Genomic DNA, 27,531 nt, shown 5'->3' with positions numbered 1-27,531 from the left:
AGTCTAGGTACATTAGAGAAACAACTCCACAGAAACTCACATGTATAGGAGAGTTTTATATAAAAGGTAAGTGCACATCAAGAAACCATCCCAACCCAGTGCGGCCGAAGCCCACAAGTCCAACATTAGTCCATATGTCCAACACTATTCTACAAATTCCTTCTCCATCTCACAAAACACAAACAACGATGCCAACTGCTGTAGGAACACTGAATCGGTGAGCGTGTAAGCATCTCAGTGCTGGCAGGGGTCTCCACGCAGCTGCTCCAGCACCCAGGGCTGCATTGGGGTAGGTCCGTGTGTCTTCTCAGGGATGTCTTGCAGGAAGTGAGCCTTGTCAGCTGAGGTGGGGAACTGGCTAAAGCAGCTGCACCTTGGTCTGACTATCAGAGAGCAGGGGACCCAAGAACTAAGAAGGTGAGGCTCGCTGAGCATTTATCTCTTGGCCCTTCAATTAACCCCACATGTGTTCATCGACCAGGTTGACACAATAAACTTTAACTAACTCACCTACTTTGGAATCTTAGGGTTCTCTAGAGAAACAAAACCAGAACGCTAATAATTATAGATAGATAGATAGATAACAGCATAAGAAATAAACAGTTAATTAACTCATAAAGCAGTACAAATGGCTCAGTGAAACTCACTCCTGTGAGACAGTTGTGAGACACTGTCAGTCCTTCAAGTCTTGAGGGCGGCCAGGTAGTTCTCTGTAGAGCAATTCAGGCTATCTGGGCACGAACAGCAAGCAGCAAGGCAGGTCACCAACAGTCAGCCAGATGACAGGGTCCGAAAGTCCCTAGCTCAAGAGATATAAATTCCCATGGTATGGTGAAGCAGGTCTTGAAGGAACCTCAAATTACAGCAACACAGTCCACGGGTTAGGTGTCCCACAGGTAGTGTAGCTTGCAAATTGAGGCACAGAACAAGCAAGGCAAACGCACACTGGTCTGATGAACAAAGAGGAAGACAAGAGAGGTGAGGCTCGCTGAGCCATTTATCTCTCCGCCCTTCAATTAATCCCACATGTGTTCATTGGCCAGGTTGGTGCAATAAATGTTAACTATCTCATTTGGGAAATACTGCATTGTATAAAGGGCTGACCAGGCTTATCAAGGAACTGGTTAGTTTCTCTTATCTGGGGGAAAAGATTACCTGGAAGCCTCCCAGCACCCTCCTGAGGTCCAGTGAAATGAACAAGGCTGCTGCTGTTTTGAGCAGAGGCTGGGCCACTGTGCTGCTGGTGGCAGCTCATGAATCTCCTTGCTCTCCTTGTGAAACAAATCCATCCTGTCTCCTGGCCAAATGCTCTCTCACCTGAGAACAAAAACCTAACCTCCCGCCAGGATTCTTAAGTCGAGATTGCATTTCAGTGGGGAGTTCAAAGCCCTGCCCTGGGCCTTGGAATATATCAATTGCCTCTGCTTGGGAGAAAATGCCACAGAGGGAAGTGAGGTCTCCAGAGGCCAAGGGAACAGGTACTGAATCAAAGCTCTGGTACACATGGGCTGGGGTTTCTGTAGGATGCTGGGAAAATGGGCACTAGTTACACAGCTTTGGGGGTTGCCAGGGTATTTTATATGCTGAGCACTTTGGTGGAGCTGACAGGGCAACTCCACCCTTTCCCAATTACAGACAGACAGGATGGGGATGCTGATTAGGTTATGTCCTATAGGACCAGACTGGGCCCCACTCCAGTGCTGAAATGATGCCACAAATGATGAGCAGGTAGGACGGGTAAAGTGTTGGGGACATGTGACACAGGCACAGCTACTCCCTTTACTGTCCCCCCAGGCAGACATTTTTGATGAACCCCAAGTTTAGAAATAGCCTCATCATGCTTCTCTGTGATTATTCTAGGTACTGTGACTGACCAGTCAGATTATCCTCACAAGTTAAATTGCTTCCTTGGCTGATTTCTCGGTTGAATTTTGCACCTGTACGGATCTCGTAGGGTCTGTACAATACCTTTGTCCTACATTGATTCTTTTTCCCTTCTGTAGCATGTGTGTGTGTGTGTGTGTGTTTGTGTGTATTCACAATAAGAACACCTTATTGATTCATTATGTAAATATTTTATTGAAAACTTTTATGCACTAAGGAGCTTGTGATGATTATTGGGGTTCAATGGAAGTAATTCTGACAGGGCCAAAGCTGCTCGTTAAGGGAAGCCTACCACGTTGGAGCCATTTACAAAAGCAGAGCTGTCAGAACATGCCATGGCCACCCTTCAGGCAACCCGTTTTACTGGTGAACAAAGAAGATTTCTGTGGAGAAGAAGAGGAATAGGTGTGAGAGGAAGGAGCGTGTCAAGACAAGACTGATTGAGCAAAATCATAGGACCTTTATTACATCCTTCTTCTCAGTCATTTTCCAGGGTGGATCTTGAAGAGAGACAGAAACAAGATGGATCCTCTTGGGAAGCATGAGCATCATCATGTCTTCCAACCTACAATCTTACTTTGGGGGGAAATAGCACATGTCCATGCACAGAGGTGAAGAGATCACTGTCCAACCATAGGCCACCACCTGCACCAAGGACAGTATCCAGAAGCTAAGGAACAATATATGAAGGAGTAACCAAAAAAGCCTCTGCCCCATGTAAGTTTGGGATGTTGAACTACGTCAATCAGACATATGGATAGAATTAGCCTGAGATAAATATGCAGTCTGTAATAGGGATGGGGTGAACAGCTGTGATCCCAGAAGGCCTTCTGGAGCAACTAGAGTCTCCATGAACCCACTCACTTACCACTCTCTTTTAAGGTCCCTTGTTGCCATAGATACTTCCAAAATATAAGGATGATGAGTCTAGAAACCTATTGATATGAGTTTCTGTTGGAAGATCTTGGGGTTTTGTAAACCCAGACCATGAAGGTGTCTAATATCTAAAGAGCTGTCTGGAGAAGAAGACAAAATAGATGGAGGCAAGATGAGATTCCAATCAAGAGAACCCTCAGGAGCAGTTGTACTCTGTAATACATAGGGCACTGAGTCCGAGTACACTCAATAGTAACAGATTTGCTCTTTTTTGTTGTTGTTGTTGGTTTGGTTTGGTTTGGTTTTGATTTGGGGAGAAGGAGGAGGGTGAGTTAGGGAGGACCTGTATAACTCATTTTGCATGTTGTTTCTCCCACAGCACCTGGAACCAAATATTATTTCTAGAAGATGGGAAATAAATGTCCAAGTGAAAGGCAAACAAAGGCAAAACAAAAAATTGTGGTCTATCCTGTTAACATCAATACTTGCTGATGAAGATCGAGGATTGCAGCCTTCACTGTGGATTTCAACTCACTGTAAAGAGAAAAAAATCCATACAACTGGACCAGTAGGCAACATCAGGATAAATGGAGAAAAGATTGAAGTTATCAAGGATTTCATCTTGTTTGAACTACAACCAATGCCCATAAAAGAAGCAGTCGAGAAACCAAATAACATTGTGTTAGGTAAATGTGCTTCCCAAGACCTCTTTAAATTGTTGAAAAGCAAGGATGCTACTTTGAAGACTAAGGTCTGCCTAATGCAAACCATGGCATCTTCAATGACCTCATATGCAATGACTTCAATGTCAAAGTTGGACATTGAATAAGAAAGACCAAAGAAGAGCCAATGCATTTGAATCACAATACTGGCAAAAATATTGACTGCCAAATGAACAAACAAATCTGTCCTGGAAAAAGTTCTTCCAGAATGCTCCTTAGGCTCATGGATTCTATACTTAGACTTCATCCTATGCACATGTTTTCACAAGAGACCGATACCAGGAGAACGACATCATGCTTGATAAAGTAGAAGAACTGAGTAAAAGGGAAGGCCATCAACAAGATGAATTGATACAGTGGCTGCAACAATGGGCTCAAACATAACAATTGTGATAATAGTGCAGGACCGGGCTGCAGGGCTTCATTCTGTTGAACACAGGATCCCTATGATTTGGACCTGACTTGCTGTCACCTAGCAACAGCAACGACAACATACTATTAACAAGAGTGACTGTTTGATGGGGCCATGTCTTGTTCTGGGGAAAGACTCACTGCTGGTATTCCACCCATATTCACGGGCCTTCGTCACCACTTGGTGGCACACTGGCTCCCCACCCCTGACCCCTGCAGCTTTGTCAGCTATGATTTACCCTGTCCATGCTACAAAGCAGAAATAGAATTTATATCCATTCCTCCTGGAACAGCCCTTATTGTTGTTGCTAGCTGCTGTCAGGGGGGCAACGCTGATTCATGTCCACCCTCCATTCAGTAAAACAAAATGTGCCTAGTCTGGCACCATTATCAAAATTTCCCACATAGTCAAGTCCATCATCAGAGCTACCGTGACATTCTCTCTCACTGGGGGTCTCCCACGTCTTTTCTGGCCCCCTGCTTCACTAACCATCATGTCCTCCTTTGGGAACCGACCCCATCTGATGATGTTTTGAAAGCAAGAAAATCAGGTAATGTTCTATGGAAATTCATCAGGTTTTCATGGGTTAATTTTCAGAAATAGGTCACCAGTATTTTCTTCGGAATGTACCTTAACTTGGAAGCCCGGCTGTCAGCTATCCGCCATGGATGACCCTGACAATATTCGGACTGCACATGGAAATGCTCCACCATCATAGCCACATACAGTCACATCAGTATGACAGTCTGAGTGGTGGAATGATTGGGTAGGGAATATAAATCTCCTCTCGCCTCTAAGCTGGATAGCTTTCCATTGTGAGTTTCCAGCCATTCCCTCTGGAGTGCTGCCAACATTTTTCATGGGCCTTTGCTTGATGCCTCATCCCTACTTTTCCTATCCTTTCCTGTCCCACTTCTTTACTTTCTTTACCAAACACATCATATTCACAAATATCCGCATTTCAAAAACTCCTGTCTGGAAACCCATTCTAAGAGGAGAGTTTCTTTCCATTTAAGCCTCTTCGGAAACTTCCATTTGAGGCCTGAGATTTTCCAGAATTACTTTTCTTGCATATGACAGCTTTGGGGAAGCCTGAGCCTCAAGTTCAAATACTGAGCAAGTTTTTAAAGAGTTATGCTCATCTTCTTCAGTCTTCAAACTTTTCTATGGAATTATTATAAGAAAGACATGAATTTTTAAACCTGATGATCAACCCCTCTTTGGAGAGTTGCCAAAATTACCGCATCTCAAAATATTTCATCACCCACATTGACAAAATTCCAATCAGAAAAATTGGGCTGAGTTTTAGACCAAGATAGAAATTATACATATGAAGGGAATAATAATATTAATAAATCTTAAGTCAGGCCATCCATGATCAGACACAGTGCTGTTAAATATGTGGACTACCTCATTTGCCCACACTGAAACCCCAAAGAGAATGGGTTCTACCAGCCATTCACAGATGAGATGAGACAGGCATCTGATCACTTGGGTATCTACCATAGGACATTGAGAGGTCAGTAAAGGAGGTATTACAACTGGAAAATTCTTTTTACCAGGGAGTCTAACAAGTTTCTTTTGGAAGGAGAAAATCAATGGCTGGTTCTGATATCTGGCCTCTGGAGTTAAGTTGAAGAAGGGAGCAGATGCTTTGGTTGGTGAGTGGGTAGGAGCCTATCTTTCACCTCCCAAACAACTGTCACAAAAATCTATGTGTTCATAAGTCCCTTCTGTGCTCCCCCACTCCCAGTGAGGACAGAAAAGAAGATGAAGTAGGTGCATCCACCTTGAGAAAGTAGACTTGCCTATTCAAAGTCAGTAGATTAATTTGAATGAGTGCTAAAATGACCACCATTAAACCAAACCATTTACCGTCATGTTAATTCTGACTTACAGAGAACCTACTGGACAGCACAGACTTCCCCATAGTGTTTCCAAATCTGTAATCTTTATGGCTTCTGAGCACCACAATGAAATTAAAAATAAGTGCAAGTCAGCAAACAATTGGCTCTGGCAGCATGCAGCGGCAATCCTTGTGTGTTTACCATTTATCGGGAACTGACTATAAGCTAAGGACCGTGCTCACTCAGCACACTGTCTCATTTAATTGTCATAGCAGCCAGCCAAGGAATTAGTCACCCTCTCATTTCCATCTAGCCCTCTGGAATATGATGAGGTTTAGATAACTTAGACCTCTGCCCAAGGTCACATGGCAGCTCTTCCTAGTTCGGTTAACCACTGTGCTGGATTACCAGGAAGGAAGGTTTCTGGAAGCTACAGAACTTGAGTTGGCCTAGGAGACTCTTCCTTCATGAGCTCTAGTGGACCCTGCCCTTGGCCCTGACCGGGGAGGAGACTAGAGGAAGCATGACTCAGCGCCTGCTGATCTGGCCAGACTCCCACTGCCACTTTCCCTCGCCCTCCCTCCTGGGATGGTCCTGTCACAGCGTCATGATTACTGTCTTCCTGTTGTCATCATGGATGCTATTAATAACACATGAATAATTCAGAAAGTAAACTTTGAGGCACCGGCTCCTTCTGGCCCAAGGGGAGCTGTGAAAAACAGCTCAACCCCTAGCAGTCCATGGAGCTACTTCCGGAAAGCAAGAGTGTGTACAGAAAGCACTCATTTCCCCAAGTTGCTTACATTTGGTGACTCAAGTTGCATTCCAAGTACCCTCCCTCTTATAGGTGAAAGTGCCTTCACACTGAATGCTGGTGGCTCAGAGGAACAGCACTATATGACACTGATCTCTACTTTGACCTCTGTCGACCCATTTCCCTTCATCATTTGTCCTGATTAGGTTTTCCTGGGGTCAATTATAAGCTGATTGGCCAGGATCAAGTACCCACGAGAGAAAGTTCCCCCAAACAAAATAGATACTGCCATGAGGTCTCTCCTCTGAGGAAGAAACTGATAAAAGGTATGCCTCATCCACCCACAGGTGATAAGGTCCCAGGGGACCTCGGGTTAGCATGCTGGGTCCTGACGGCTGCAGTTCCGAAAGCTCTCAGGGTAGCTCTGTGTGCCTGTCCTCCATCATAACCAGCCTCCATGTTTTCCCAGACGGTCTCAATTTTACTATGATGAACGCAATTAATGTAACTGAATGGCACGTGGGAGAATCATTAAAAATGCAAATATTTTGTTACAAATATATGCACCATAATTTAAAGAATGTAAATAGAGGCGTAATTTTCAACAAATATCAAATATATACATCCAGATGAGTGTGACATTTTCAAACTAATCATCTTAGAAGATGTTGGCACTGCTTAGAATAATTCTATAATTACTTTATGAATGCTTATTAAAGTTCATAGTTCATCCATTCGTTAACAACATTTTCAGTTAATGAATACCTTCTTTTCTATGCCTATTTTATGTCTTTTTTTCCTTTTCCTGTCCCTGAAGAAACTGTACAAGCAGTAAACCTCAAATTCATAAATAGGTATTGAAGTGTAAACAGACACATGCATATTTACTTTTATGCTGGAAAAAGGCTAGAAGAAAATACACCAAAGAAATGTCTGATGGTTTTAAGTGCTGTATCTTTCCCTGTCCTAGAATAGCCCAGTCATTGTTGAGTCAGCTCCAATTCGTGTGTCAGAGAGAATTGTGCTCCGGAGAGCTTTCTATGGCTGGTTGTCTGGAAGTAGATTGCCAGGGATTTTTCCAGTGTGTTTCTAGACTCGCGCCTCCAAGTTTTCACTTAGCAGCTGTGTATGTCAACTCTTTCCACCTCTGGAGATTCCACTTTATACAAACAATGTTGAGATTCCAGTGGGTAGAAATGTCAATTAAAGGTGAGAAATTCTATAGCTTTGAGATACGGGAAACAGCAATCTACTGGTAAACATGAGTAGTGGGCTATGAGTTGCATTGCTCACCACGAAGTCAGCGGTTGAAGCCGCCAACTACTCCCAGACAGAAAGATGAGGCTTTCAATTCTTGTAAAGATTTAGTCTTGGACAGTTCTAAGCTGTCCTATAAAGTCCATATATTTTATAAAATTACATATTTCTAAAACTACCATTTTAATATGCCTTCCAATAACCTAAAGAGGTTATGGAACAGTTACTACTATCTTCAGTTCACTGAATCATATGATTTCTAATTAATTACCTGGGTAATAGCAGGTAATCTCTCTAGTGAGGAAAGCGAAACTCGGAGAGCTCAGGTGACGTACACAGACCACAGAAACGAACAGGTGAGGGAGCCAGGGAAAGTACTCAGGTCCCCTGACATCTAGCCTCTTACACTCTGTGATCTAATTTTCTTCTTGAGATTTGATGCTCATGAATCCTTTCTAAGTATCAGAAGATTATACTGAGATATGCCCAATTTGTCTGGCCTATTTCCAGTTTTTTGGCTATTATTCTGGCATAATTTTAGTACTACCTCTTTCACTCTCAGTCCAATATGGAAACATTAATTATTGGGCCTCTTTAAAATTCATGTCAGGATTCAAACATTCTGCCTTTGCTGTGCTGTGTGTGTATTTGGGCAGGTGAGCCTGCCTTTAGGGTGCTGGGTATTTGGACAGGTAAACTGATAATCTCATATCCAGTAGGTGCAGGCCAGTCTCCATCGTTGAGCTGTGGTTTCATCCTGATGAGATTTATTTTCTTCAGTTATGTCTCTGGGAATAGGAGACACCACAAAGAGTAGAACTTTCAAGAACTCATAAAACATCACTGAAGCCAGCTCTACCCCTCCCATAGCATCTGCTGTGCAGTACAGCTTAGCAGATGAACCCAGAGAAGTTCCCACTGTGTGCTAATTATGGGGATTTTTAAGAACATATTTTGCCAAATCTTGATCATCACTCATATCGATTTAGTAATTAAAAATGCCTACATACAGCAGTGTTCTTCAGCTGCTTGCCATGGAGCTAGTATTCTCAGTGTTCTAGGAATCTGGCTCCAAAACAGAGAGAAATTGTCATTTATTCCTATCTTAAAATGGCTACAACTTAGAAGTTCACAACCCAGTAGTCATTTTTCAAACTCATTATGATGTTTTCTAAAGGCTTTCCTGAAGAAGTCTGGTAAATTTGATGGTTTTCTATGAGTTGTATGTATTTGAAGGTTTCTGAAGTAATTAATTCATCAACACTTTTTCTGTATAGACTCATATATTTCTATTAGTTCATCGTGTCCTAGCGTCCTATTGGTTTTACCAACCAGAAAACACCACCACACTCAAACTATCTTTCAGGCATCTGTGGCATAACACCAACCTGAAAGGAAAGACAGCTTGTCATCTCCTGGTTGTTTGTGACTGTTCCTCTTTATGTGCTTACTTACGGAAGTCGCAAAGGCAAGGGAATAAAAATGTAGTATTTCATCAAAAATATGTTGTAGTAAATTAATAAATTAATAATGAAAGCATAATTCCCTCTACTTTTGATACCTATTGGTGAAATGATCATCTCCACAGGTGCTGAGTACTCTGTTGTGTAAATGAACATTGAAGAGAGTAAGGAATGTAAATCTGTCATTTCCACGTTGGGCCAGCCACCCACCTTAGAGGGAATTTGGGTTTTAAATGCCATTCTAATAACTGACTCGCTGAAATCAACAAAATTAGATATGGTGCTGCCAAATCAGTGCCAACCAGATGAATGCCCCACTGCTCTTACCCACGGTGGTTCTGCTAATTCAATATTCACATGTTCTTAGTGCTTGCCAACATTTCTTGGTTTGTTTGTTTTTTGACACTTTTACTGGCAAATATTTTACATATAGTACAATGCAACAGTTCAATAACATTTAAAAAGAGTTGTACAATCATCTCTCCAATCAATTTTAGAGCATTTCTTCCTTTCCTGTGCTCATTGTCATCGGATGCCCTCCGGCCCCCACCTCACCTGCCATCCTCCCCAGGAAACCACGCAGTCAAGGTCTCTAGAGCTCTGCCCATGCTGTGTTTCTTATACAGCTAAAACAAGATACAGAAAATCTAAATAAAACCAAAATAACCCGCTGTGCTCTGCATAATAGCAAGGCTGCGTGCATTCCTTGTCTATGGTCAGAAGGAATTCACCATAGGCTTATTCCATATGTTGATCCGGAGAATGGATTTGGGCCTCCGCCCACTTCCACAAACTAGGTGTTAACCATTTAATCTCCTTTTGATTTGGATTTTATCACACAGGCTGTTGCGCATCTTCTGTGTTGGTCCAGTCAATGCCTCAGATGGCTGCCTGTTGAATGATAAGCCTTTAAGACCCCAGATGTTATTTCCTTCTAATAACTGGGCATCATCGAGTTTCATAGCTACACTTTGCTATAGCACCCTTATCTTCAATGATCTCTTCTCCAGGATGAGCATCAAGCAGAGCCATATCAGAAGAACTAATTGTTCTCAGATTGGGGCTGGAATTAACAATGAGCAGGTAATGACTCTCTTAGGAGAAGATTTTTTGATAGGACCCAAGCACTGAAGAAAAGCCAGAAGTATGAGCTGTAAGAGCTGCATACTCATACAAGAATATCAACTGCAAAGATCTTGGAGTAGAAAAGGGCTTGACACAGTTTGAGGGCTGAAAGAAAGCTGGTGGAGAACAGATTCATGCGGCTTGTGTAATTTTGGTATGAAATGCAATGAGAGGTCTGTGTGCCAACTGACGTGATACAATTTGCATTTTAAACAGGTCACCCAGACTACTCCAAGGAGTATATGCAGCAGAAGGAAACGTGTGAGCATAGCAAATGAAATAGAAAGCAGATGAATGCAGATGTCCAGGCAGAAGGTGCACTGCTTCAGGGAACGAGAGAAACATAGAAGTTTTCCAAAAATAAACATGAACATTAATATATATACAGGGCTTCTTAATCTATTGTATATTGGAAGTGACAGTAAACAAACAAAAGAGCAGGGAAAATAAAATATGACTGGCATTTAAATGTCTAGCTTAAGAAACTGGTAGATTTGGGGGCATCATGCTTTAAGATGTTAAAAATTCAGGGGAACTCTAAGAGGTTGGGGTGCTGTGGGTTAGGAAATCAAGAAGTATTTGAGAAAGGTTATTATTTTGCCATGTCTTTGACACACCCAGCTGAAATTGTCCAAGAGATGGTTGGATATGCAAATCTGGAGTTGATAACCCTTGGTCTTGGCTGACAGCATAAAAGTAAGAAGTATTGGAAAATATTAAAGATTATTGGGTTTTTTTTATTTTTGTGAGTTTATAAAAGTTTACAAAGTAAATTGGCTTCCCATTCAATAATCCATACACATTTTATTTTCTGACATTGACTGCAGTCCACACAATACACTCTTCCCATTTTCCTCCCTGTCTTTTGTTCTTGCTTATGATCCCTTCTAGGTCTCTGAATGTTATCCCTGGGAAAATGCTGCACTTGAAAATCCATTTTGTTTATTATCCTAATGAGTGTATACGTCCTTGATGTTATTGCGCACCATAGTGTTCTACCATTTAGCTGAATCACACGGTCCTTGTCCTTTCTCAATGTGGACGTAGTTGACACTTCATTTAGTTAACTACTTGTTTTAGTAAACAAAAATATCAAATTATGATTGTTATATTTCCACAACATATCCTCTAAATAGATCTATATACTTCAGAAGACACCATTTACATATCTCTAATAAGAAATAACGAATAGTTTAAGGTCAGGAAAGGTGTGTGTAAAGCTTTTATCTTTTCACCATGTGTCTAGTCGATATTCTGAACAAATACTGTGAAAAGCTGAACCATTTGAATAATAATGGGGCCCTAGGCCTAGAGTAAAGCTTATTAACAACCTGCGGCATGCAGATGGTACGGTTGTGCTTGTTGAAGGCCAAAATGACTCGAAGCACTTGTTAATGAAAATCAAAGACTGTGACTTTCAGTATGGATTGCAACTCAATGGGGGGAAAAAAACCCACACAACTAGACTACGAGGCAACATCATGATGAATAGAGAAAAAAAATGAAATTGTCAAGGATTTTGTCCTGGTTGGGTCTACAATAAATGCTTAGGGAAACACCAGTCAAGAAATCAAAAGGCATGTTTCTTTTTTTTTTTTTTTTGCAGTTATCAAATGCCATTTTTATTCTCTATTGTTGATGACTATAAATAAGTGTTTCCACTATGGGAAAAAAAGTGAGCACAGTACATTTTCATGACTGGGGAATGCATTTTCTGAAATCGTCTTCGAGAGGACGAAGAAAAACAAAACAAAAAAAAGTCTGGATGTTAGGAGTTCAAACTGCTTCATATAAAGTTCCTTATAAACAAAACAGAATAAAAAATAGATTCAAAAGGAGGTGGGATAAAAAAATAAGGAAAAGAAAGGGAGAAGGGATAATATTAGCCCATTTATTGCTTCTCTTCCACCTTCTCCTTGGCCGGCTCGCCTTCAGGCGCCTTGGTCCCAGAAGCCTCTTCATTGTCCGCCTTCACGGAAAGAGCTTCGAGCTTCTCGGCCACCTTCTCTGTGTCCGTCTTCGCGGCCCCTGCTTTCTTTTCTCTCTCTTCAATCTCTTTCCTGCACTCTTCAAACTTTGTTTTGAATTTCTGTGCATTTTCAGCATTGAGAAACCAGATGGCGAGCAGCTCTGGCTTGGGGCACTCATCGGCAAAGTCGGCATGGGTGTGCCAGACCCAGACTCGGTCACTGCCTGCATTCGGCTTCAGCTCCATCAGCGGTGTGATGTAGTGGTTGGCACATATCTTCAGGGTCTTGTCCCTGTGCATGAGCAAGCGGATGCTCCCCTTCTCCTTGTGCTTCAGGAGCTTCACGTCGCCCGTTCCCCGCTCCTTCCACTCTGGGAGGTCGTTCTCCGAGGCGAAATGGTACAGCTTTGCTCGCATTTTAAAAAGCTCTTCTTCATCTTCCTCCAGCGTCTTAATTTCTTGTTCGGGTAGGGAAACAATTGGCTCGAACTGGGGGTCGTGGTTAGACTCATCTATATTTTCGGTGGTGTCCCGATCCTCATGCAAATCCTTGGTGGCCGCCAAGGGGGTGCGGCGAGGGCGACGTGGGCTCGACTGGTGCGGTCGTCGCTGGCTCTGTGGCCTCTCAGCAGCTGGCCTTCGCTCCTTCCCTCCGCGTCTGGCCCAAAAGGCATGTTTTATTGGGCAAATTTGCTGCACAGAACTTTAAAGTGTTGCAGAACCAACATGTCACCTTAAGAACAAATGTCTATCTGACCCAACCTGAGATATTTTCAATGGTCTCATATGCAAGTGAAGCTGGACAATGAGTAAGGAAGACTGGGGGAAATGGATGCATCTGAATTATGATTTTAGAGATGATTGGTGAAAGTACCATGGACTGCAAGAGGAACAAACAGTTCTATCTTGAAAGAAATACAAACATCATGCTCCTTAGAAGTGAGGGTGATGAGCCTTCATTGTTTTAATTGGTTGGGACATGATACCAAGAAAGCCCAGTCCCTATAAAAGTATATCATGCTTGGTAACGCAGAAAGTTAGCTAAAAAGAAGAACTTCAAGGAGACAGGTTGACACAGCGGTGGTAACAATGAGCTCAAATACAGGGTGAGCAGGTGAATTTGCCCAAGAGAATTCTCATTGGATAGTCTTTACTACCTTTGAAGAATGGGCAGAATGAGGGGTGGGGGGACTCACCAATAAAACTTTTCTGGGTTTTGTTTTCACCAAAGAAGTTTTTCTTAAAACTTTTTTGCGTGATCATCCAGTATTCTTTGAGAAAAATCGACCACAGCTGTCTCTTTGTAATCTTAAAAATTAGTCATCTTAAACTTTTGTGCTCACCTTGAATGTAGTCTATCAGATTTCCTTAAAGCCAGTTCTGATAAGATGCTTATAAGGCATCCTAAAAAGGTTAAAGCAATTTTATTACTAAGAGAACTTGTCTACAGACATCCATGAATTTCAGATACATATTTTAACAGATTTTGTTGGCCATAATCCCATGTGTGTATAAACTGGAACGTATCTTTCAATTGTTTACTTATCATCCACATATCACAAGTTGTTAATAAGTGTTCCCTGAGTATGGACGCTGTGTTCTTCTTTACATCATTAAGTACTCAAAATATTGGCTCTGAATACAGAGTGAAAAAGTATAGTTACAAAAATACAACCCTAATTACACTTATTTTTTACATTTTAAACATTAAATATCTTCTGGTTCTATACAAATCACTAATTTTTAAAAATTTATGTACAGGTTCAGCATGAGAATTAAATGTTCTGGAATACCCCTTCTTTACATTGTTATCCATAATTTGCTAAGCCTCACATGTTTGAATGTTTTTACATAGTCAATAAAATACAAGTAAACATCTTTCTAGTATTCTCTGCTTTTAGCCAAGATCCATATAGGGTATTTACATTTTCTCTTAGTTTTGCTTTGATAACCTTTATAGATTTTGTGCTTACATTTTGGTTCGTCTTGAGTTAGATTTGTAGCTGGTGAGAGAAATGGATCTTATTTAACTTTTCTGCAAGTAGACATCCAGTTTTGCCAGCACCATCTGTTAAAGAGATTATCTCTTCACTATTTAATGAAGGTCGGTACTTTGTCAAAAATCAACTGTACATAAGTGATGGATTTATTCCTGGTTTCTCATTTATGTTCCATTGGGATAAATGTATAGCATTATACTAATATTGAGCTGTTTTTGACTACCATGGCAGAATGAGAAGAATAGATTTGGGGATTCTGATGTGTGAGTGCTCCTAGTCTGTTCTTTAATACTGCTTAGTTTATTGAGGCCCTATTTGCTTTCCATATAAGGTTGGTCATTGGTCTTACCTATTTTTTAAGTGTGATGGAATCTGGATAAGGACAGCATTATATTTTTAGATTTTGGGGGGTAATATTTTCCAAATGTGATGTTTTTCTATCCATGAACATTGTATATGCTTCCATTTATGTAGGTCTATTTCAGTTGTATGTGTTTTCTCTGGTAGCAAGTTTTGCATCACATTTTCTGGGAGGATATGGTGTCAAGTAGGTGTGTGGTTGAAAATCTCTCTTTACTGATCATGAAAAGTAGTTGAAGATTGTTGTTGGCACCAATCAGTTATCAAGCCAGTGGTTCTAGAGCAGGCAGTGCAACTTACCCAGTGTGCAGGTGACAGGTGTGATTAGGATTATTGACTCACCACTGCAGGGGAATGACAAAAGGAAGGCTGGAAAGGATGGGAAAATGAAAGAAAAGAGAACAAAACTAGATTAGAAGGAATACTTAATGAGAGGAAAACATGATGTAAGAAATAAAGAACCCCCCCCCTCCCCTCCAGAAGAATTTATTTCAGAGGACAGCACTGAAGCTGCATCTCAGGGAAAGGGACATGTCTAATCAGAGCACATGGAGCAAATGGAGGGGGAGAGTGGAACACATCCTGGTCCACCAAGCCTTGATGACGGTATTCCCACTCAGAGCAGCCAATTCACAGAGGAGACTATATGGCCGGCCCCCCCATATGAGACACAACATCCCTCCTGACCCATAGCCCAACAGGGGACAACAATGAAGACCCAGTGTAGAATTTGTTCCTGATCTGATCCCACCACACAGAGGCAAAACACTAAGGGCGTGCAACAGAACAGCAAGGGGAACACAGCAACGAAGTCCCCAGGGAATACCAAAATAGACTTTGGGGCCAGGGCTTGCACCCAATCAGACTTGACCAGAAAACACTCCTAAAGGGCGACAAACGGTCCTTGAACTAATTACCAACTTTTCTTTTTTGTTGTATTGTGGGTTTTTTGTTTTGTTTTGTCATTGGCTTTTTATTGATGTTGTTGTTTAGTTTTCTTTTGTTGCTTGGTTTTGATATGTCTTGCTTTTGTGCTTATATCCACAGGTCTGTATAAATAAAATAGGCTGGATGAACAATCTGGAGGAGAAAACACGGGAACAATAGTTCTCGGGGGACATGGGAGAGGAAGAAGTGTGGGTAAAGGTAGTGGTGTTAACAAGACCAGGGACAAGGGAACAACAAGTGATCAAAATCGGTAGTAAGGAGGGTGTAGGAGGCCTGGTAGGACGTGATCAAGGGTAATGTAACCAAGAGGAATTACTGAAACCCAAATGAAGGCTGAACATGATAGTTGGACAGAGGAAAGTAAAAGGAAAGACAGGAAAGAACTAGGAGGCAAAGGGCATTTATAGAGATCTACATACAGGCATGTACATACAGGCATGTACATATGTAAATATATTTATTTTTGATGATGGGGAATAGATTTATGTGCATACATTTATGGGTTTAGTATTAAGGTAGCAGATGGACATTGGGCCTCCACTCAAGTACTCCCTCAATTCAAGAATACTTTGTTCTATTAAACTGGTATTCCATGATGCTCACCTTCCTGACAAGATTGCTGAAGACAAATGGGTACATAAGCAAATGTGGTGAAGAATGGTGATGGTATCAGATTATCAAAAGATTTAGCATCTGGGGTCTTAAAGGCTTGAAGGTAGATAAATGGCCATCTAGTTGAGAAGTAACAAAGCCCACATGGAAGAAGCACATCAGCCTGTGTGATAACGAGGTGCAGAAGAGATCAGTTATCAGGCATCAAAAAACAAAAGATTATATCATTGTGAATGAGGGGGAGTGCAGAGTGGGGACCCAAAGCCCATCTGTAGGAAACTGGACATCCCCTTTCAGAAAGATTGTGGGGAGGAAATGAGCCAGTCAGGGTGTAGTGTAGCAATGATGAAACATAAAACTTTCCTCTAGTTCCTAGATTCTTCCTATGCACCCCCCCCACACACACACGCACTATCATGATCCCAATTCTACCTTACAAAATAGCTAGACCAGAGGATGTACACTGGTACAGATAGGAACTGGAAACACAGGGAATCCAGGACAGATGATCCTTCAGAACCAGTAGTGAGAGTGGTAATACTGGGAGGTTGAAGGAGGGTACGGTAGAGAGGGGGAACTGATTACAGGGATCTGCATATAACCTCCTCCATGGGGGACAGACAACAGAAAAGTGGGTAAAGTGAGACACCAGACAGTGTAAGATATGACACAATCACATTTATAAATTATCAAGGGTACATGAGGGGAGGGGGAAAAAAGGGAGCGAGAGGGGAAAATGAGGAGCTGATGACAGGGGCTTATGTGGAGATCAAATGTTTTGAGAATGATGAGGGTAACGAATGTACAAATGTGCTTCATACAATTGATGCATGTATGGATTGTGATAAGAATTGTATGAGCCCCCAATAAAATAAAATTATATATATATATATATGTGTGTGTGTGTGTGTGTGTGATAGCACTGACACTAACCGAAAACACAGCTGGGGCAGAAATGCAGTACTCACTCTACAAGATCGTGTGCTACTAAATGTAGCGGGTTTGAGTAAGCTCTACTGAATACATAAGTGATGGAAGCTGGGCACCTCCTGAGCCAGATCAGAAAATGGTGGGGTAGGGGAGAAAAAGAAAAGAGGTAAAATTAAAAGAGAAGTGGGAAGAAGAAAGAGATGATAAAAAGAAAGAACAAAAAATGTTAAAGAATCAAGTGCAACTGCAGGGGAATGTAGAGCTCACTCCGGGAGATCGTGCACCGTGATCCCTGCTGGGCGGGAGTGTGCACTGCTGTCCGTGAGGGGTAACGGGAATACCCATTCCATGGAATGAAAAGAAAAATGAAAGGATGGAGGACAGCAAGGAAAATGGAAAAGAAAAATAAGGAAAATCAAAGAAGGAAGAAGAACCAAGAAGAAAGAAAAACTCAATACAATACGTGTTTGCTACTAAACATGACTGAGTAGGAATTCAATGCTTCCTTCATGGGACTGCACTTTTAACTCCGCAGGGGCATAATCAGGTGCTGATAACACACCCACTCCACATGATCAAAAGAAAAGGGGAAATTAAAAAGACATGAAAATAAATAAAAGAGACCCACAGAAGATGGAATAACTAAGAAGAAACATTTTTTTAAGTAGCACAGCACTGCGATGGGAGAGTGAGGAAGGGTTTGACTGACCGCTAGGCAGGTAGAAGTAGGGAGCAATGTTGTACCGCTGGTCATCAAGAAGTTGGGCAAGGTAAGTGGGGATGTCACTCCTCTATGGTTGTCAGTCAGCACTGTGGATGTTTTTTGCTGTCCTGGGCAAGCAGAGCAGTGCTCGAAATGATTCCAAATAATCATCAGGCCCATTTGTAGTTTAATGCTTCTTGTTCATGGTTTCCATTTGGTTTATTTTTCTTCTTGGTATTTTACCTGGTTTTGTATCTTTCCTTTTGATCTCTGTGTGCCAGTATTTTCATCTGTATCAGCTTCACTTGATTTCTGAAATTTTTGTTGTAGAGGGTGTGGAGAGTCCATCATACTGTATCCTAATCCGTATGGGCTTTTGTTTTTGTTAGCTGCCACAGAGCTTATTTCAAGTCCATGTGTACAAAGTATATTTCTCCATAGGTTTTTTTTTTTAAGCCTGTGGCCTTTCAGAAGTAACTTTACAGACCTCTCATCTGGGGCACCTCTGGATGAGCTAAACCACCAAGCAGTTAAAGGCTATGAACTGCTTTCCCCCACAACTCCATGCCACCAAAACACCCATATTGTGAGCAAGACTACACAACTTCTCAAGAAAAAGGAAATGATCTCTTTTGTCAAAAAGTTGCAAAGATGATGATTTAGGATAAAAGAATATTTTATAGGTTAGCAAAAATAGAGGTTCATTGGTGATCTTAGTGAAAACACTTTCTATGGATATTCAGGGCAAAGTTCTCATTGAGTATAATTCTATAATGTCTATAGATCAAATTAACTTATTAGATATGACCCATAATAAAACCACTAATAATGCTGGATAATGTGTAATGTTGTTCTTAAATGCCATTGAGTCAGTTCCCACCCACAGTGATCCTATGCAAAACAGAACGAAACACTGTGCAATCTTCATTCTATGCCTGAGCCCCTTCTTGGAACCTATGTGTCAATCTGTCCCATGGAAGGTCTTCCTCTTTTGGCTGCCCCTCCACTTTGCCAAGCATGATGTCTGCCTTGAGGGGTAAGTCTCCTGAAAATATGCCCACAATATGTAACATGAAGTCTTGCCATCCGTGTCTCTAAGGAGCATTCCTGCTGGACTTCATCTGATACTAATGTGTTTGTCCTTTTAGCACTGTCAGTGGTACATTGACTATTCTTCTCCAGCACCACGTTTCAAATGCATCCATTCTTCTTCAGACCCCTTTAGTCAATGCCCAGCTTTCCTATTCACATGAGATGATAGAAAATGCCGTGGTTTAGATCAGGCATACCTTAGTCTTCCAAATGATATCCTTAATTTGCAATACTCTAAATAGGTTTTGTACAATAGATTTACCAAATGCAACATATCCTTTAATCTCTTGACTCTGTTTTCTGCAACATTAATTGTGGCTACAAGCAAGATAATATTACCTGTTGGTTTAGTTGTGAGGATTTTGGTCTTATTTACATTGAGCTGTAATCCGTATTAATGGTTGCGATTCTTGATCTTCATCAGTCAGTGCCTCAAGTTCCCCTCACTTTCAGTAAGCAAGGTAGCGTCATCTGTGTAGCACAGGTTGCTAATTAGTCTTCTTCAAACCCTGAAACTGCATTCTTCTTCTAAATTCAACATATCTGATCATTTTCTCAGCATAGGAATTAAATAAGAACAGTGAGATGATACAACCCTAACAAACATCGTTTCTGATTTTAAACCAGGCAATATTCGCTTGCTCTGTTCACATAACTGCCTCTTGATCCATGTACAAGTTGCACATGAGCACAATAAAGTGAAATGTAAAGTGTATTGTTCTCAAGATTATCTATAGTTTATTATCGATTCTATGCAGTCAAATGCCTTGGCATAATCAACAAAACACAAGTAAACATCTTACTGGTATTCCCTGCTTTGAACCAATACCCACCTGGCATTGGCAATGGTATCTTTTGTCCCATGTCCTCTTCTGAACCTGGCCTGAACTTCTGGCAGTTCGTTGTCTGTATGTTGGATGACCTTCAGCGAAATTTTACTTGGATGGGGTAACACTGATATTATTCTATAGTTTGAGCATTCTATTGGGTCATCTTTCTTTGGAATGGGCACAAATATGGATCTTTTCCAGTCAACTGACCAAGTTTCTGTCTTCCAAATTTCCTGGCATAGACAAGTGAGTGCTTCCAGTGCTTCAGCTTGTTGGAACATTTCAATTGGCATTCCATCAATTCCTGGAATCTTGTTTGTAGGTAATGGGTTCATTATTTCTTGCTAACATGTTACCTCCTAAAATTGTGAAATGTCAGCCTGTTTTTTTGCTGTTGTTGTTGTTTGTTTGTTTTTTAGTACAGTGGCACTGTATTCTTTCGTTCTTCTCTTGATACTTCCTGTATCATCCAATATTTTGTCTATGGAATCTTTCAAGATTGCATTGTGAAGCCTATTCTTTCAGTTTAAGATATGCTGAGTGTGTTCTTCCCTTTGGGCTTCCTTATTCTAGGTCTTTGCATATTTCATTATAATGTTCATCTTTGTCTTAAGAGCTGCCCTTTGAAATTTTCCATTCATCTCATTAACATCATCATTTATTCCATTTGCCTTAGCTACTCTATGATTAAGAGCAAGTTTAAGAGTCTCTTTTGACATCCACTTTGACCTTTTCTTTCTTTACTGTTTTTTAATGAACTGTTTCTTTCTTCTTTATGGTAAATGTGTGCTATTATTTTTTAAATATTTTTATTGGCACCTAATCCATATATCATACAATTCAATAGTTCAATTGTTCAGTAACATCAAGAAGATTTGTACAATCATTATCACAATCAACTTTAGAACACCACCCGCACACACCATGGCTAAACCTCCTTTAAAGTGAGTTGTGCAATCATAGTCAGTTCTGGTGCTCCCTCCCTCATCCTGCCTTCATGGTGTACTCCCTCAATACCCTCACCCTCCTTATCTCCCACCCAACCCCTATATCCCATATAAACCCTTACATCATTATTGCCTCTATGCATCCATTCCTTATGTGCTATACAATCCGTGCTTCACAAACCAATTAAAGCAATCAAAATAAAGTGGTAAGAATAAAATAATAATAATATAAAGATAAAAATACAAATAATGAGCAATAAAGAAAAGACCACCATCAATATTTTAAAAGCCAGGGAAGATATTTTTGTCATGGAACACACAAGCGATGTTTGCACCTAGAACCAGTTCAGGTTGGGTCAGTAGGGAGGTCAACTAACCAATTATCAAGTTCAATCCAGAATAATCAAGATTACAATGGTCTCTGTCTGATAGAAAGGCTGTTCAAGACCCTTGCCTGTGGCTAATGGTGGTCTGCCAGAGGCTCAATATAACCAGTTACTTTGCAGATAGATTTTGGGCTCCCACTGTCTTCCATAGCCTTCTACAAATTGGGTATTCATCATTTTAGCTCTGATATTTTTCCCTTTGTGTATTTGAATTTTGTTTTTGCTATCTTTGCATCATACAAGCTTATGTGCTTCTTCCATGTGGACATAGTTGACTTCTCACTTAGATAGCTGCTTATTTGAATACACGCCTTTATTCCATTTGATAGCCAGGCACCATCTGCTTCCTTCCCCCCACTTTTCTCTAGCACGCTTAACTTCAGTGATCATTTCATGAAGGTGAGTATTGATCAGGGCCATGTTACCAGAACTAACTGTCCTTGAATTAGGGCTAGAGTTAAGCAGGAGCCTGGAATCCATCTGCATGCCTATGGAATATGCACAACTCAGGTTTCCTTGGCTTCAGTAATATGACAAAATCAAAATCCCATAAGACCAACTACACCAATAATATCAATAAGCCAACCAGGAAACAAGCAAACAGAAAAAGAAGGAGAAAAAAATAAAGGTGAAGGCAGGAAACAAAAACTCATAGAAACAAAAAAGTACAACATTGTCAATCTCCCACCTGAAGTATAGGCAATTGCACTGATTACATCGTCAATTTTCCCCATGATACTGCCCTCTGGACACTGTCAGTATGAGTCCCTGCAAGCACATTTCCACCTTGAGCTGCAACCCATGAGTTGTTGCCCTACACAGTTCTAGCTCCCATTTGATTGTGCTCTTTTTACTTTAAGTATGAGGATTGGTGTTGGTGGGGCAAGGGGGGTTTCCTGGATCAATTCTTCCCTAGCCAGCAGATCAAATCCTGGAATGCCACTGTGAGAGAGGCATGAAGATAATAAATATATGGCGATAACTTTTGCTTTCTTCATGAAGGATGGTCTTGATGTCCTCCCACAGCTGATCAGGTCTTCTATTAATGTTCAATGCATCAAATCTGTTCTTGAGATGTTCTTGAAATTCAGCTGGGACATTCACAAAGTCATATTTTGGATCTTGTGGACTCATTTTAATTTTCTTTAACTCTATCCTTAACTTACCTATGGGTAATTGATGATCGGTACCATAGTCAACCACAGGCCTGTTTTTAAGTTCTCCTCTTGAGCGTCTCTACCGTCTCCTGCCACAGATGTAGTCAATTTAACTTCTCCATCTGGAGAATTCCATGTATCTAGTAAGCTTTTGTATTGTTGAAAAACAGTATTTGCTATAACCAAGTTGTTTGTCTGGTAGTTACATAATTTCATGTCAACCTGATAAATTAGTGCAGGGGTGGAATCTAGCCTGTCGATCAGTAAAGAGCCCGAAGATGCCTCCTTGTGGGTGTTGTCTTCTCCTGAGGATTCTGGGATCTTCATCTCTTTCTCCCTGGAAATGGGTCACACAGTTTCTCTCTGCTTCACTTTCCTGATGCTGAGACACCCAGAGAGCTGGCCAAGTCATGTAGAGACCCACACAGGCGCTAAGATGCTTCCACTGACACTAGATCCATAAGATTTTTCACCCACCAGCCTGTGATCTTCCTGCATTTGACATCATTGCATGTGCTGCATGAGACTGAAGAGAAATTTATGGACTAATATCAGACATATGGACTAGTGTCCAACTTATGGACTTGATATGGGCTGGTATGTTTTCTCAATGCACTATTACTCTTCCATATAAAGCTCTCTCTTAGAGACATATCAGTTTCCTCTGAATTTGTTTCTCTAGTCAACCTGAACTAACACAGTTGATTTTGCAAAATTCTATTATGAGGTCTTGAACTTTGTTTCTATCATGAAAAGCATATTTCACAAGTACTATTCCTTTTTATTTCCAACTTTTAATTCTAATCGCCAAGAATTATTAATAGATCTTGATTGCATGTTTGATTAATTTATGACTAAAGTCATTCAGAGAATTCTTCAATTTGTTCATCACTAGCTGTGTTAGTCTGGGTACTTTAGAGAAACAAATCCATAGAAACTCATCTATAAGAGGGGGTTTTATATAAAGATTAAGTACACATCAAGAAAACATCCTAACCCAGTGCTGCCCAAGCCCACAAGTCCAACATTAACCCATTAACCCATATGTCCAACACCAATCCTCCTCCATCTCACAAAACACAAGCAATGATGCTGACTGCAGGAGGAAAGCCGAGTCAGTGAGCATGTAAGCATCTCAGCACTGGCAGGGGTCTCCACACGGATGCTTCAGCACCCAGGGTTGCATCAGGGTAGGTGCATGTGGCTTCTCCTCAGGAATGTCTTGCAGGAAGTGAGCCCTGCCAGGTGAAGCAGGGAATTGGCTAAGGCAGCTGCACCCTGGTCTGACCATCAGTCAGTAAGAGACCCAAGAACTAGAAGGGTGAGGCTCACCGAGCCATTTATCCCTCTACCCTGAAATTAACCCCACATGTGTTTATTGGCCAGGGTGGCACAATAAACTTTCACTGTATTACAAGCTTTTGTTGGTGGTGCATAAATTTGAACAATGGTTGTACTGACTGGATGTCTTTGACGGTGGATAAATATAATCCTATCATAGACAGCACTGTACCCCACAATTTATTTTTGCAATGCCTTCTATGGCAATGTAGGCCACCCCATTCCTTTTGATTATGTTCTTCCCAGCACAGTAAGTCATATGGTTTTCTGGTTCAAAGTGGACAGTATCAGTCCATTTCAGTTCAATAATACCTAAGACATCAATCTTTGCTGCTTCCATTTAATTTTTGACAACTCCCAAATTTTCCTAGATTCATAATTTGCACATTCCAAGTTCTGATCATTAGCAGATTTGTCCAACTGTTTCTTTTTACCTTGAGTCATGCCCCCCCCCCCCAGCATTATGTCTGAGAAGGCTATGTTTTGATTCCTTAGGCTTTCAGTACCTAGCAATGTTTGAAAGATATGCATCATGTTCTCAGTAGCTCCTTCCTCTAAAGTGGGTAGCTGAATCCTTCTTTGTTGTTTGTACTTAGTCTGCAAGCTCTGTTGAATCCTGTTCACTTTGGGTGACCCTGCTGGCATTTGAAAAACCGATGACACAGCTTCCAGCATCATAGCAATGCACAGGCCACTGCAGTGTGATATACTGACAGAAAAGTGGTAGAAGTATAATATAAATAAATAAAATATTTGAGAATGACGAGTGCAACGAATGTATAAGGGTGCTTTGCTCAACTGATGTATGTATGGATTGTGATAAGAGTTGTATGGGCCCCAATAAAAAGATTTATTAATTAAAAAAAGAAAGCAAAGGAAAAACAATATAATATACGTATATAAAATCTCACCAAAAAATAAGACATGCAGAGACCTGGGAAGATGGTGCTGAGTGTCTCTGCCTAGAATTCTCCTGCATGGTCCAGAGATTGACAAGTGAGGAGGCCAATTCTGGGAATTTAGAGGTGGATTTTCAGTATTCCAGGAATATCTTAGACCTCCCTCTCTGATTTTTGGCCCTAGAGAATGCCGCTATGCCCACTGTGGTCTCCTCCCTCTCCTAGCACAACTGGGTCAGCTAGGGGGAGAGACCCAGCCTCCTCCCCTGTACCCCTCTACACTGGTTATATGGTCCACCCAAGTGGGTGAATATCCCATGCCGGACCGTCTCTCAGACCACTGGGAGACTGGAAGCTGGAGCTCACAGGGGTTGGCAGGACAGAGTCTTCAGCTTTTTGCTCCCTTGCCTGATCCTTTCTACCACCACACCCCCCTTAGAGGAGGCAGCTCTAATGGCCACAAGATAGAGACTCCCCACTAATGTGACCAAGGAGCCCTCCCCCAGTAAGCCAGAAACACAATCTGAACACTCATGGGACTTCAAAAGGATTTTAGATGGTTTCATATTCTCTTTCAAGAAAGAAAACCACAAAACTCTTTTTCCCACCAGAGGAACTGGAACTCAGTATTCCAATATTTTTCTCGGTTCCCCCTTCCTTCCTAGGCATCTGATTGACACTAGAACTTACTGTTGTTAACAGGACTTCCTCCTGATTGGAAATAGCCCACACCCCACCTTGGTCCTGCAATTAAATAGCCAATGTCAACCCTGTGACCCTAGAATGAAAGGCAGACAGTACTGAAGGGTGCAAACGCAATACTGTTCCACATTGTAATGTGGGACTTTCCTTCCTCAAGAACAGGGAAACTGCGTGCTGCTGAAATGGAGCCTTCTGCTACAATACAATAACAGACTGGCTGTACTCTTCCTATGTAATCTACAGTGTCAATAAGGGACTCTGGTAAATTTCTTCATCGTCCACTCACATACCCAAACCACCATTATTTCAAGACCCTGTTACTCCCACCTTAGTAACCACATTCTCTCATATCCTACCAAGTAATAGCACACCTTTTAGAATCTTCTTTTCCAACTCATCAAAAATCACCATATTTAACAGGAAAGCTTCCTGTGATTAATACCACCACTTTAAACCTACACTCGAGCACCTATCACTTATTCCTCCACCCACCCAACCATTACTCCCTCCTCACCTCCACACAACATGATTTTTAGCTTAAATCCGATTCTTGTCTAACTTGCCCCCACCCACTGCACAACCCAGAAGCCTATTATCTACATCATCTACAGCTGGACCATCATGCAGCACAGACAACAGCCATCAGCAGCTATCACAGAAAATCAAGAGAAACAAAAGTCGACAACTGAAGATTACACAAACCCAATGGAATACACGGAAAAAGAAGCCCTTAAACCGCCAGAAAGGGAATGATGTTTTGGGCCATACAAAAGATCAGAGAATCAAACCAGAAAACAAAAGAAATAGAGTTACTAAAAAGCTCACACCCAAAGGGAATTCAGAAATAAAGTAATGGGTTAGCAGAAATTAAAACAAAAATACAAGATCTGAGCAATAGAAGAGAAAAAAAGGATAATCTAATCAGTGAACTTGAAGACAACCAAGCAGACTTGAGCACATGAGAGAAACAATCAAACAAAAGAGCAAAAGAATCTGAAGAAAACCTGAAGATGATTTGGGATGCCATCATCCCGAATGATGAGAATATTAGAAGTACTGGGACACCCAAGCAGGAAGGAACAAATAAGTCTACAGTTAAAATGGTAAGGGAATTCTTGGAAGAAAATTTCCCCAATATCACAAAGCAGGAGATGATAACAAACCAGGAAGATGGGTAGATTACACTCCCTCAAAAAAAGAAAATCAAGAAATATAATAGGGGAGGAGGCATCATGATGAGGTCCAGGTAGAATCACCCACCACATGCTCCTATGGTTAGATTGGAAAACTCAGAGGTAAGGAGGCCAATATTGGGAAGCCAGGTGCTAGGAATCCCAGCATACTAGGGTCTGTGGATCAACCCCCCACCCCCCACCCCACTTGCGATTTTCACCCACAGAGTGATCAAGGGAGCTGTGGAGCTCTGAGGTCACCATGTCTTCCTGTGGGATCTTCTAATCCCTTTCCAGGTCCAGTGAGACAACATCTTCCACCTCTTTCTGCACCCGAGATGGAGGCCCAGCAGAGTACAGTAATTCTCCAATTCTGCTAAGGGTGGTCAAAATCCCAGAGCCACAGAGAGTCTCTGTAAACAAGCCATAGGAGCTCACTTCTGATCTCCGCTCTCTGACCCCTCTCTGCTCATGCATTTGCAGAGTTTGCAATGCCCCTCCCCACTCAGGAACAGAGCAACCATACTGGCCATCTCCTTTCCCGTCTCCCCAGCTCTCTTCATAGCTTGCAAGCATGGGCAAGGATAGATAATTAGACACTAAATTGCTGCAATCAGAGAGCCCCTGGGCAACTTACCTACAGCAGAGCACTGATCTCCAGAGCACAGTCTATGGAGCCACACAGGAGGGAGACAGGAGGGCAGTCCCCTCTGTGCTCCCCCCTCTGTACATGCATTCACTGAACTTACATGGCCCCTCCTCGAGAGAGTGACCACATCGGCCACCTCCTTTTCACTTCTCCCCAGCTCTGAGCACAGCCTACCAAGCCTTGCAGGCATAAACTGGGAGTGACCCAGAAGGACAGCTGGGAGAACTCAGACCAGTGAGTCCCAATCTAATCCTCCTTTCCTGGGGAACAGCTCAGTGACACAGGGACATCCTACAAGCCCCTTTAAGAAAAGGTTTTATGCCAAGGTTGTATTCATTAGCATAACATTGAGTTGACACTAAGCCACCACAAACCTGGCTCATTAAAAAAGATTTAACGTAGCAAACCAAGAAAACCTCCCAGGAGTCAAAGTCCCCTGGATTAGGTCAAAAACAGGTTTTACCAGTGTCAGGCTTGAGAAAGAGTCTTTGAAA

General features: G+C 41.6%; 1 protein-coding gene across 1 annotated transcript in view; it reads right to left on the bottom strand.

Moving 5' to 3' along the window:
- Nucleotides 1–11,965: 11,965 nt before the first annotated feature.
- LOC142431689 (ran-specific GTPase-activating protein-like) overlaps nt 11,966–27,531 on the bottom strand; it is a 166,357-nt gene continuing 150,791 nt past the window's right edge. Inside the window, exon 5 of the mRNA XM_075536692.1 lies at nt 11,966–12,967. Coding sequence (XP_075392807.1) covers nt 12,232–12,967 — 736 coding nt within the window. The 3' untranslated portion in view covers nt 11,966–12,231. The remainder of the gene's footprint in view (nt 12,968–27,531) is intronic.

Source organism: Tenrec ecaudatus, chromosome 18, assembly GCF_050624435.1.
Source record: "Tenrec ecaudatus isolate mTenEca1 chromosome 18, mTenEca1.hap1, whole genome shotgun sequence".
Lineage (NCBI taxonomy): Eukaryota > Metazoa > Chordata > Mammalia > Afrosoricida > Tenrecidae > Tenrec > Tenrec ecaudatus.
This window is presented reverse-complemented; position numbering and strand designations above follow the sequence as displayed.